At 44.4% G+C, this 13,921-nt stretch overlaps 1 protein-coding gene across 1 annotated transcript in view; it reads left to right on the forward strand.

Annotated features, from left to right (window-relative positions):
• The first annotated feature begins 379 nt into the window (after positions 1–379).
• Positions 380–13,921, forward strand: part of LOC8027683 (proclotting enzyme) — a 47,996-nt gene continuing 34,454 nt past the window's right edge. The window contains exons 1-3 of the mRNA XM_040217836.3: positions 380–566; positions 9,703–10,106; positions 11,404–11,575. Coding sequence (XP_040073770.1) covers positions 455–566; positions 9,703–10,106; positions 11,404–11,575 — 688 coding nt within the window. The 5' untranslated portion in view covers positions 380–454. The remainder of the gene's footprint in view (positions 567–9,702; positions 10,107–11,403; positions 11,576–13,921) is intronic.

The raw sequence follows: 13,921 nt of genomic DNA on the forward strand, positions 1-13,921 counted from the left end.
CGAAAACAGCCTTCGCCGTGACCATAATTGATGAAGAAAATTGAGAATCAAAAAAGACAAAAGTGCGCCTTATCGGGCTCCGGTGACGTCGATATTTCCGCGACTTCCCGAGAGGAAGCCAGCGTGGAGGACACCCGTCCTCGCCCGTTGCGTGTGTTTGCGCGCAACCGGAGGGCAACCAGCGAGCGAGCCTCGGGGTGTAACCCACGTGGGCGTCGCAGGAAGGAGGACGCGGAGGAAACTCAGCGTCGTGAAACGCCGAGATAAAATTATTTTTATCGGCCTTGAGGGAGCGAGACTTCCAGCCCGTACTTCGGAGGCAACTTGACCGGTCGTCGGAAGCCGCCAGGCAAGCCAGTTCGAATCGAGGTACCGGCAGGCTGCGATGCGCACCACGACTCGCTCCGTTGACGCTTCGGAGACCAGGTGACCGGACAAGGAACTCAGGGTTACCATGCTGGCTCGCGCGACGTCGCTCGGTCTCGTGACCGCCCTTTGGATGCTCGGAAGCTGCGCGACCGCTGGAGATGCGCTCGCCCTGCAGAACAAGCTCCAACACGCTCCTGGTAGGATGTGCCTGCGTCTACATTCCGTGTCATGCGTGCGCAAACGAAGTTTGTTTTTCTGGATTTTTTGTTTTACTGTGGTTGTTAACGAACGGGTCGTGGTGTTCACTTGAGATATCACTGGCAGCACAGGCGGTTCGGCGGACGTCCTTAAGATGTCCTAAGGCTTCACGGATGCTTTTTGAACGTTCACACAAGTACTGTCTGATATGACACCGACCATACTCTATTGAACTCTAAATCGGTATCCACAGTAACAGTGCGGGGGCAATCAACAGGTCGCGAAATCTTGATTTTAGGATTACGACTGTTTTTAGTGAAGGAAGTGCCCTTGAATTACCAGGTGTTATTTTGTTTTCAACGCCTTGTGTAGTTTTCTAAATAACTTATCTCAAAGGCTTTGTTAAGGGGGTCTAAGGCGAAATCTAAACTACCGGCTCAAGCTCGATGGCAACCCTTGTGATCAGCTGCATGGCCAGTTCTGACCAGTCAGGTGATATGCTACGGCTGTTTTACTGCTTTGCTTCGTAGACATGAAACTTACGTAGCAAATATCAATACATATTCATAAAGTTGTCGGCTGAAAAGCAAGTTTGCCACGATGAACGCAGGCTTAGCGCAGGTTCAGAACGAGCACCCGCTCATCTTCTGAAAAGAACTACAATCTTGGTTTTGTACAATGCACGTTGCAGAAGCGTCGTGGGAGCCAATCGCAAGCTCGCGCTGATCAGGAACGAATTAAACTGTCGCCGCCAGCGAATGCCACCTTTCCCACAACAACGCGCTTGAGCGAGCAGGAATTTAATAATCTTCGTGTGCGAATGCTGAGCAGCACTTACAAACAACGTCCGCTAAAACATAATGGAGAGTTTAGTATATCGTATACAACATTTCAATATTTTCAAGTCCTCAGCCCAGCTTGCGATCTCCTCAACCCTACACGCGCATGGTCGTCGCTTTGGAAAGCGAGCAAATGACGTGCCATACACACGAACACTGAAAAAGGTACCGGCCAGGATCCCTTTTTTGGAAAGGTCTATTCGGCGAAAAGCGGACCCAGCGGGCGCGCGCTCAATCCATGATTCAAAGTGACGGCACGAGCTCCCGCTAGCAAAGCGGAGCTCTAGTTTACGGTCTAAAAGTTCGTAATATATCAAGCAGAAATCGTTCGGTAAAACAACTAAAAACGTAGTAGAAAAAAAAAAAGAAAAGAAATGGCGAAAGAAGTGTTAGTATACGATCAACAAACCTCCTCGAGTACGAACATGACGACATCGGGGCACAAGGTTGCTTGACAAACACCCAACCCGTCGAACTTTCTATGAGAAGCGTGTGGTAGCATTCTTAATATCGGTTTTAAAGTGGATCGCGGTTCTCCCCCATAGTGTAATATTTTCGCAGTACTGGTATTTAGCCTCCGTAAATCGATATCAGTCATTTATTTTTGGTTTGAATTTTGACCAGAGTTGCATTCTTAAGTGGTCTTTGAGCCTGCTCGTGTATATTATGAGAGTCTGTTTACTTCAACATGAGGTCAGTGAGCGCTTGAGCGCTCTTTCTAATCTCCGTGCATCGCAATACAAGCGCGAAACAAGAACTACGTTGGCTTAGCGTCGCTTAGAATCTCTACGAGTTTGTCGGCAATCGAGGTACACTTCAACTATTTGGGCCGAAGTGGGCGGTGCCAAATCTACAGCTGGCTCCACGCAGGTGAAGATAAGCGGCGCTAACCAACTGCGGTACCTTAACAGAGAGTTTTAGTAGGTCGTGTTTTCAGTCCACGCTATTTGTAGCGGGAGCTCGCGTTGCCACTTCGATGTATGCTCTGAATCGTGCGCCCGTAGCGATAGCGTGCCTTTGAAAACGATATACAAAAACTTCCTAATGTGTGAGAAGGTATTTCATAGAATCGTATCCAACGACACCCTCCAGTCGCAAGCGGATGTCGAGGCCAGTGAACTTTCATTCGAGCGCGCAGACGCTCACGGCCGATACGACGGAGAAAAATGTTCTGTTTGCACCAATCAAAACTGAAGCGCACTGAGTTTGATGACACTTGATTTTCTCATTCAACTCAAGCTCACCGAAAGCCTTCCGACCTATAAGCACATTAATCTCGCTAGGGAACTATAATAAATTCCCGGTTCCTTGCGCTGCAAACGAACTGCGGCGACAGCCTAAGCCGTGCAAACTCTTGTAGAGTTGCCGCGCTAATTTGTTTAGGCTCTAATTTTTTCTTTAGTTTAGGTCAGCATGGCTTTCGGAAATCATTTTCTTGTTAAACGCTGCTGTTGTGCTTTACCCACAATCTTCACTTCATTCTTGACCGCGGCTCCCAGCTACGTATTTCTCGATTTTTCCAAAGCTTTTGCAAGGTCGCTCACTCCCGCCTTATTGAAAAGCTGAACAAACTTAACTTAGACTACAACGTCATTGCTTGGTTACGCTCGTCTTTTACTAAGCGATCGCAGTTTGTTAATGTTAATGATGTTGACTCTCAACCTTCTCTAGTAACTTCAAGTGTTCTCCAGGGCTCTGTTCTGGGGTTCCTTCTTTTTCGAATCTATATTAACGACCTATCTAACAATTTATGTTCATCCGTGCGTTTGTTCGCAGATGACTGTTTTATTTATTGTGAAATTGACAATGGACTCTGGTATATCTGTCCTCTAGTTTGATGTTAACTCTACCTCTGAATAGTGTAACACGTGGTGCATAGAATTAAATACTCCAAAATGTAAACACATGCGTGTGGCCTGTCGTAACACGTAACATTCCGTTCACTCCATGGATATCATCATTCCTCTTGAATTTGTATCTTACATGTATCTGGATGTACATATAATGTGTGATTTGTAACGAAGAACTCATGTAGAATATATAATTAACAACGTTAATCACATGCTTGATTACCTTAACAGAAACTTTTTTCCTTGCACGTCGTTGAAACTACTCCTGTACAAAACCCTTGTTCCCAGTAGCTGGAATATGCTGCATCTATCGGGGTACCCCAGTCTCGACTCACTAATTTTAGAATTGGAATCTGTTCCGGATTGTACAACCATCCTTATTCTTTCTAGTTATCATCGTACCGCCAGCGAACCACAATGGAAACCAATTTATCGTTACCAATTCTTTCACTGCATAGGAAAGTTTCCCGCTTATGTTTGTTTTATAAAATTTATCATTACAACTCATCCCTCAAGCAACATGTGGGGCAAACGCATAATATTCTTTTATTCCCAAAACCTCTTTAAATTGGGATCACCTTCCCATGCCTTTTGGCGAAACTGTTACATTCAGAGCTTTAGAAATGCCTTGATTAACCTGTACTAACCCGTATTAACCTGTAATACTTCACTTAGCAGTAATTTAATTCTCAATGCTGTTAAAAGGTTTTCCTATGTATTAAAAAAAAAAAAAAAAACTACTTCCTTCTAACACTTTTGACCCTGAGGGTGAATAAATAAGTAAGTAAATAAATACTTAGCGTACTTAAGTTCCGTTAAAATTTAGCGAATGGTCTTTATATAATACCATGAAGTCTTGTAATTTTATGACATCATGTGACACTGACATCAAGTGACGTCAAGTGACACTAAATTCCCGCGAAGTTTAGCGGAGAAATTTTCGTCCTAAATTTCGCGAATAAAGTTTTGCACTGAATTTAGCGGAAAACATTACTCCGCGAAATTGTGACGTCACGTGACATGACGTCACGCGACACTGTGACGTTACAATGTCATGACACTATTTCCCCGATAAATTTAGCAAATACATTTTCCCGCTGAATTTAGCGGCATACGTACACGAAACACAGTCGGCATTCACTGCGATGCCTCGCCAGTAAGGGCTATGGCTCATATAATAAGCATTTTGCCATCCCCTACATCTCAGTGCTCCTAAAATTGGCTTTGTATTACAGTGATGTATCGTTAATATGAACATTTCCGTTCCGCCAAAACATCATTCATAATGTGAGTTGTTCATAATGACGAGACAAAAAAGGCAAGTATTTTCCCAGTTTGTTCCCGAAAATTGTGTCCGTTTAGTGCGGTATATTAACGGGGTTCATATAAACGAGATATGACTGTACCATACTTCTATTTCTCAGCAGCATGCACTAGAACAAAATGTAATACAATCAATAAAAAAATGCACCGCAATGGTGTACATTGCACTACAAAACCTTGTAGCTTTTATATGCTGATACCATAGCGTAGGAGTGATCATTTTGCTTTGGTGCTATTTGTAGGCCATGAATGTTCATGTAATTGGAAAGGCAACTTCCAGAATCATTACGTTGGAAATCTCATTTCGCTATATCGGGAGCCCTGGTTTGAACAGCGTTAGTGGCTCACAAATCGGAAAATCATCTGTATTCGCACATAAACTGTGAATAATGTGATCTCCTTAACTTTCTTCGGGAACAAGGACGTGGGCTATTAAAGAAGGTGGCCAATGAGGCATAGCTAACTCTACGATCAAGAAGAAACGTGGTGTGTGCCTGAACCCGATTTTTTACCTGAAATGTTGCTGTTGCTCATCCTGCATAGGCTATACATTTTCTAGAAATGTTTTATGGGCCTTATAAATTATTGGAATTCTTTGACTATTGTAATGTTTTGCCGTGTCTTCTAAAATGTGTAGGTGGTAGTCACTTTTTATAAAGTAGGCGATACGTGGTTTCACCGTTTTATTACCTGTGTATGACCGCTCTACAAAGACTAGGTATTCAGTGCGTTGAAACATTCTCTCAAGTGAGGCACTAAATATATGCAGGGAACCAACAAAATTGAAGATATTCTAGAATATAGAGCAAGCCGAAAAGAAATTAATCTTGACAAAACGAAAGAAAAAGTACGTGTAGATGGTTAAGCGTGTTGGTGTTTAATTTACGACAGCGAAACAGAGATAGGGAGGACAAATCGACAACACAGGTTTTCGACTTGCAACAAAACGTTTACTGCTTTCACTTCGCCTCCCGAAGCTCGGCGTAGGAGTGTTGGGGAGGAAAAAATGGAGGGTGGTGGGTGAGAGAAGCGGGAGCCACGCGGCCCTGCCAGCAGCTATGCGTATACGACGGAAGGTGGGGGTCTGCTGTGGGTCGTTTGACACTTCACCGTTACATGGAGCCCTGAGTGAGGTGGTGCCTCCGTTAGGAAGGAAGGGAAGAGGGGGGTGGGACTCGCTGCAAGAAAGAAGAAAAAAAAAAAAAGATGATAATTTTGCCTTTCTTGTGTCTTTGGAGGAGCCCTCTCGCCTCGCAAGAACCTGATCTCCCAATCCGGAAAAGGAAGGGAAGGGCTGGACAGGTTCTAGACACGATTTAATGTGTAGAGTCTCAAGGATTCCCCTGCCTAATGAAGATCTGTGCTCTTCGAGAATTTTGTTTTCCCAAAACTCAGGGTGCACGAAGGACAGTTATTGGCGTTAGCCACGACTGGATGGAAGGTGTCCGGGGAAGGAGGCAAGACCTCCTTGGCGTGCTCACGGAAACCGTCATTCACGCAGCGCCCCGTCTGACCGGTGCCTCGTTCTTCATACTGCATATTTATCCATGTTGACGACTACCTCGTTCTTCATCCTGTCCTTATTTTAGATGCTTCCATCCTTCAAGCACTCAAAACTAACGCCAGCGGCATCACCTCCACAAAAGAAGACCCCACTCAGAAGGGTCTACAATTTCCCGATCTTCGACTTAGCCACTCATCTCATGGCCTATGCTGGTCTTTTCAACAGCACTCCCAGAAACCTGTACCCCCCCCCCCCCCCCCCCCCCCCCCGTTCTTCTAGCCATCATTCAAAACCGTTAGGTCCCAAATTGGTCAGTCTCTCCTTTCCTCCTTTTGCAAAAAGTCCTGCTGTCACATGATCGGAGGGAGCCTGTCGCTGCAGGCCACCAGGCTCCGGAGGGTGGGTTATTCGGTGGACCTCCTAGGAGAACATCAGCAAGAAACTCATTCTGCAGCCTAGGAAACGTTCATAGGAGGCCCCCTCTGGATCCCGGTCTTCCCGCCCCGCGTGCATCTCTTACTCCCACAATACGGCACGCCGATTGCGCTCGCTTGAACATCGATTCGGCACTAGAGTTCTCTTCACACGTAAATTTAAATTGGGAGGCATGTGCAAGACAAGTCATCAACTCAGGACCTCCACCCACGTCCACAAAAAAACAAAACAAAAAAAAACAAAAAAAAAAAACAAAAAACACGCGCATCGCTTCCAGCCCTGCACGAGAGAGAAGGTGTACAGTATTTCTCTTGCGTGCGGAGCCGTGTGCATCGGCTCCGCAAGCAAGCTCCGTATACCGTGCACACCGCTTTTAGTTTTGCGAGCCAAATCCAGCAAAGCAGTTTTTCTCTTAGGAAACAGCGCGAAAAACAGACGAGGACGGAGAAGCTACATCTTGTGTTGACTCGTGTTTGCACACTGTTTTGCATGATGTATGAGCAATATGACCCCGCATTAGTGCATGTATGCAGGGCCTGGCGTTTATCAAGCTGCATTTATATAGTTTCACTATATAATGTCCATCGTTCCATATCATAAATTAGAAACCAACACGCTTAACCACCGACATAACTGCTGGCATGCAGCTTATAAAAATATTACAATTATAAGGTACGCTACCAAAATAGCGATTTCATAAGGCATCCATTGAGTTGGTAAGGGATCCTGTGTTTGTCTGGTTAAGAGTGAGAAAACATTTAACATGTTATTTGTATATGTACTACTAGAACGCGAATCATCTCACCTATATATACGTAACTTTGAAAAGTATGAGTTGACAGTCAAATATAATTTTTGACAGAAGGCACTGAAGGCTCACTTAGTTTTGTTTCACGATACAGACCACCTTAACCAGCTTAATTTAATAGACACGTACCATGGGGGGTAAGCGAAGGGGGAGGGGGACTAACTAACTATCATAACTGTATTTATTCCTCTTCGTGTTTTTTGTTTTCTAGTATAATTTTTTTTTATAAAGTTATCTGCACGAGCCTGAAATGGGCGAGAAACCCGAACGCGTAGTCTGTTTGAGTTTTCCTACCTTCTTTGTGGAAGCTGCTCGATCGCCTGTAACATCCAATTTTACGTACAGCCAAAATTTGCAAGGTATTTTTTTTTTATTTATTGAAAGTACCTTTAGGGCCCGAAGGCATTACAGAGGGGGAGAGCACATACATGAAACAAAGATAGTAATATAGTAACAAGTCAACAATATTAAATATACAACAAACAAAGAATAATAATAATAATAGGCCATAGGTCACTGCTAATATAGCTAATGATGGAATTTCTAAACAAGTTAGTATCAGTTATAGTAGCAATCAAGCCGGGGAGGTGGTTCCATTCTTCGGCTGTGCGGGGTAAAAAAGAAGATTGAAATGTTGTGGTAAACGAACTTGGAACTCCAACTTTATGCTGATGGTCAAGACGGGATGAAATGTAAAAGGGGGGAGTAATCATCCGTTTGCGTAGGAGAGGGTTATGAAAATACATTTTATGAAATAGACATAGGCGTGAAATTTTACGTCGCAAGGAGAGAAGTGGTAAACATAAACTATTTTTCATTGATGTGACACTAGCAGTACGATGGTAGTTGGAAAGAATGAAACGGGCTGACCTATTCTGAATGGATTCCAATGCAGTGATTAGAGTATCGTGAACGGGATCCCAGATGGAGGCTGCATATTCTAATTTAGGCCTGATTAATGTTTCGTAGAGGATCAATTTTAGTGAAATAGGTGCCAATGAAAAGTTGCGTTTTAAGTAGCCCAACATGCAGTTAGCACGGGTAGTAACATACTGAATGTGGGGTTTCCATGAAAGGTTATTTGTTAAGTGAACACCAAGGTACTTGTACGTTGCCACTTGCTCCAAAAGGTTGCCATCTAGGTGGTAACAGGGACTGTTGTTAGGCTTGCGGGACACTCTCATCTGTTTACATTTACTAGTGTTTAGTTTCATTAGCCATAATTCACACCAACGAGAGACAGAGTTAATATCAGACTGAAGTGTAGACAGGTCAGAATCGTGACAGATTTCACGGTAAATTACACAGTCATCGGCAAAGAGACAAACGGATGAAGACACATTAATGGGAAGATCGTTAATATAGATTAAAAATAGTAGTGGGCCTAAAACTGACCCTTGAGGAACTCCAGAATTCACAGACGCAGGAGGAGAATATTCGTTGTTAATTGATCGCAATGGAAAAAGTCTCGCGCTGGTGGGATACAAATAAGAAAACGCAATGAGAAACAGTAATTTGTTTCCGTAAAGACGTACAAACTCCAAGATAGAAGCACAATTATACAAAAAGATTCGTTAGTGTCATTGGCTAAGCCCTGCTATGCCTCCGAAAGTTTGCGAGCCTCCGACTCATGTGATGGCTTAAACATAGAATCATAATTTTTATAATTTTCTTTTGACATCGCGAAACCTAACAGTTTATTTCAGAGAAAAATATATGTAAGGCTTCTTTGTTCGTCTCAGAATCTCTAAATAGGTATATTCCCGGTGACAAATATTGTTAAAAAGCGTTGAACTATTACAATATATTTTTTTATCATTTGATTGGCGAAGTAATAAAATAATATTCTAAATTAAGAAGAAATTAAAAACCAATCAATTGGCTGTAGCTCAAAGTCACCCACGTAAAAAACGAGCTTCTAAAAGACGGGAAATCAAATGCACAAAACAAAATACAAGCGGGACATTCATCCCCATATCGCTCGTATTAAACTTTTATTAAAAAAAAAAATAACGTCACATAAATCAAAGAAGTTTGCAATACCCAGTGTTTCAAGGCCGATTTAGAGTAGTGCTGCAAGGCAGGTTCGCTTACACGTGGAACGAAGGTCTCGACAGTTTTGTTTTCAGACACTGTCGGTAAGCGGGAAATTTCCATAGGTGATTGTGCGAGGTTCTTTCAAGGGTAGCGGCAACAAAGACGGGCAATGGAATCACCCTTTCAGATTCCCGCTTGCAGGACAAGGATGCACGTAATTTGCCAATAAACTGCCTGTAGATTGCACGTATGGTAGAGGCAAATGATTCTCACACGCGCCTATCGACGGAGGCAATTTACTGAATGCGCAATTTTGTTTTATAACTTTTTTTTTTTCAGAAATGTTGGACAGCGTTCATGGGTCTCTGAGCCCTACACACAGCGATGGCGTCATCCCTACGAGCGAAAGTGTTTTCCATCGTCAAGAAGTCATCGACAAGTTTGTGGATAAGCTTCGCCACTCGTTCGACGGGCCTTATGATTTGGAGAAATCCGAGGTCTGCGCCACACCTAGTTCAGGCAGTGGACGCTGCGTCACTCTGAGACTATGCATGTTTCCGAATGTGACCGAAAACCTAGCGACTTTCTTAAAGTATGCGTGTGCTGTGGATGGTTACCTCATGGGGGTGTGTTGCCCAGAACCGTACGTAAATGGGAGTCGGTCGAACGCTTTTCCCAGCCCGGTCATCGAAACCAAAGACAGCGACGAGGATACGGTCGGAGAACAAGAAAGGAATCAGAAGGTTGGGAACAGTGAGGGTGCTTACTACTTTATATTCCTCTTTCTGCGCGTGTACTGCATTTCAGGTTGACATATCTTTTTGTGTGTGATTTTATTTTACTAGATATTAATTTAGAAGGTTTCCTCATGAACACTAGTAATACCTTTAACATTTGGGCTTCTATATCGTTCGAGTTGTAATCACTGACAGTTTAAATGTGCGCCGAAAAACTTTCAGTCCTTATATTTTTAAGGTGCTAAATTATAAAAAAAAAATAATGCCGCGAATGGTATGCATCTGTTCCGCACTTCTCAATCAAAAACGCAGTCAAAGTTTCACAAGCTTTCACCCTGTTTCTCCGGGAATAATCCTCCCACAGGAGGAAAAGAAGCAAAACACGGCTTAGTTGATACACTGAGCGCGTGTGCACGCGCGCACGAATGTATGTGTGCGTGCGTGCGCGCGTGTATATGTGTATGTGTGCGTTTGTGTGAGCGCGTGTTTTGGCGAATGTGTGTGTGCCTGCCGGCCTACGTTCAGTGCTAATCACACTTGTCTATAAAGCGCGAGAGTGCGGCTTTCTCCAGGGAGCGCTAGACTGTTAGCATTCGCGGAAACTAAGCTAGTCACGTGGCGCAACATGGAACGGCCCGCTCGAGAGGTGTCCTGGCCACTCTATCAGCTGGCGGCGAACGCGGAAGGCTGCTCGCACGCTTTTTACAAACATCATTGCTCGTACAATAAACAAACTAAAGCATGAAGGCGTATCAACGATCTCGTCATCAAAAAACAAAAATATATCACAAAGCACTTCACTTTTATCGCTTATCAAGCTGATAGAGTGAGCAGGGCACCCCTCGAGCGGGCCGTTCCATGTTGCCCTACGTGACTAGCTTAGTCTCCGCGAATGCCACCAGTCTAGCGCTCCCCGGAGAAAGCCGCACGCTCGCGCGTTATAAACAAGTGTGATTAGCACTGTACGTGCGTGTAGTGTGCGGGTGGTTGTGTTTATGCGCGTATGTGTACGTGCGTGCGTGCATGGGCGCGTATGTGCGTGTGTGCGTTGCCTGCTTCTCGATTGGGGTCTGCCATTCGGCTTTCGACGCTCGAGCGACAGACCATTCGCAGAAGCAGACGACGCTCTTGCTCGCACTGATTAGACGGAGAGAGCGGGCAGAGAAGGGGGCATGTATAGCCTTCCTGTCTACCCACTCTCTTTTCAATCCGAGCTCGGCGCTCTAACGTCACCACTCACTCTCATCTCCTCCTCTCCTTCAGTTTCCCTTTGTAAAGTGGCTTCTCGTCTTTTCACGTGCAGCCTCAGGAGAGGGCGCTGGTAAGGCGGGAGAGGCAGGTGAAGTCCCCTCCGAGCAGTCACGTCAACGACGGCTGCATGGTGATAGTGCACCAGGTGGGGGCAGATTCCCATTCCCTGACCAAGAGGACCACGGCTAGACCGATGCCGCCGGACCTGGTCAGCCTCAGTGCAAGTAAGCAGTCGCGCCCCAACCGCATTTTGTCAGGCGAGTTGCCGTTCTAAGCCAGAATGAGGCGGAAACGATCAATCAGATTGTCAAGCTTACATGTCGCGGGAATTGAATCATCACTGTGGCGCAGTGTTGACGGTAACGAGCTACTTTTATAGGTAACAAATAACGTACTCGTTACATAAAAAAAAAAGAAACAGATAACGAACTCGTTAGGTTTCAAAACAGTGACGTATAACGTACTTACGTTACTTGTTTCGACTAACGTTTAACGTAGTTAGGTTACTCGTTACATCTTGTTCCCAAGATTTAAAACAGTAAAGTTTTTTCGTATTTCTTGGCGTTAGATGTTGTGAATTCTTGAACTCGTACCAAATATATTCAAAACTTTGCCTATTTTTTTTTCTACATTACCGCTTCCACTTTAGAAAGAAACCCAACGCCCACGTCTTTTGTCTCAGTGTCGAAACACTCTGCCGCCGTCAATGGTAGGCAGGGTGGATGGGCGCAGTCTAAAAGTAAATTGCGTTACTTTTCATCTGTAATGCAAATGGTTCCGGGTTCCTTTTATTTGTATGCAACGTAGGTCAATAGCAGTTTTCTTTTACTTGTAAATAACGAGTAACGTGATTCGTTATTTTTCTTTGGTAATGTCTACAACACTGCTGTGGGGCCTTCAGAAATTCACCTCAAATTATTCATTTGTCTATAGGGTTCCTTGCTTTTGATAAATACTGATAGACTTTGAAAATTAAACCACGAGCACACTTTTTCAGAACAAGGGAACACAGGGAAACTCCAAACTGGAGCTGTTTATGCGTAAGAAGAGGTCTAGGCTTTACGGGGGCAAATTTTTATCTACAGCTTTATTTTGTGTACTGTCGACTCAAGCGAAATCGACCACAAGTAGCGGCTACGAAAGAACGTCTTGGTGGCACGTACGCTCTCCAGCCTTTTCAATAGAATCAGATATTCCCAGCGACTGATGGTCTAAAAGAAAGAGCCGTGAAAGTTGGTTAAAAAGACGCGATGAAAATCGCCAATAAACATAACATCATTCTCAATGAGCTGTGAACGAAGCGACTTTCTCCGGGGTTCACAACACTTATCTTGTCTCTTTCTTCTATCGCTACCGGGACGTTTTTCAGGTACTCGGGGTCACCCCCGTGTTTTTGAACGGGGGAATAACGTGGCCGTGTCTGGCTTTCATTATCATAACCCCTATTAAAAAGCAAGTGTATGTCTGGCGCACAAAGGAGAAAAAAAAAATACACATAATATATATAAAAAAAACGAAAACACAAAACCTTATTTTAAACCTCATAGTTTGCGTTTGCAACATCGGCTGAAAAACCACCCGACAATTTAAGTCACAAAGTTCAAAAAGAAAAGCTGAAATTTGTGTTTTTATTTTTTGTTAACTTACAAGGCCATCTCCAAGCACGAATAATGTTCGTGTATTGTTGAACAGTGTAAGGTGAGTGCCTGAATTGCCACGGTAATCAACTATATAATATCAAAATATTATTTGAGACGTATTATAAATTTTATTTGAACTATTACCATGAAGCATGTCTGATGAAGTAATATTTCCACCTGATATTTGTTTTTTATGTTAATTTGGGACTAAATTTTTTTGCGACCCATTACAAGATAATTAAAGTACAAAGTTTGAGGGTTTCCATGGAGTATTGGGGAACAGAGTAAAAGAAAGAAAATACATATTCAGCTTAATGAAGAAAATGTTGCACATACCGACAATCTGCGTTCGGAGGTCAGAGTAAGGCAAAAGAATTATAGATTTTTAGAGCGCAGCTCTTAGGCGCCTGTTTCCGGCTTGAGCGGCGTCGGCGTCGCCGTCGCCGTCGCCGTCGCCGTCGCCGTCGGCGTAACCGCGCGGTGCATTATGGGTAAATTTTCCCGAAGGAACCCGAGGTCCTCCCGAGGTCCTCCCGAAGGAACCCGAGGTCCTTCGGGAGGACCTCGGGAGGACCTCGGGTTCCTTCGGGAGGGCCTCGGGAGGACCTCGGGCTCCTTCGGGAGGACCTCGGGTTCCTTCGGGAGGACCTAGGGGGGGTCACGTGATGATGACGTCATCAGTGACGATGACGATGCGGATGCCAATGACGTCATCAGTGACGTCACTGATGACGTCATCAGTGACGATGACGATGGCGATGCGGATGCCAATGACTTTATCGGTATCCGCATCGTCATCGTCATCATCACTGATGACGTCATCGTCACGTGACCCCCCAGGACCTCGGGCTCCTTCGGGAGGACCTCGGAAGCACCACGGGTTTCTTCGGAAGGACCTCGGAAGGACCTCGGGTTCCTTCGGGAGGACCT

The sequence above is a fragment of the Ixodes scapularis genome, unplaced genomic scaffold (genome assembly GCF_016920785.2).
Source record: "Ixodes scapularis isolate PalLabHiFi unplaced genomic scaffold, ASM1692078v2 PGA_scaffold0__279_contigs__length_252992795, whole genome shotgun sequence".
In the NCBI taxonomy this organism is placed as follows: Eukaryota; Metazoa; Arthropoda; class Arachnida; order Ixodida; family Ixodidae; genus Ixodes; species Ixodes scapularis.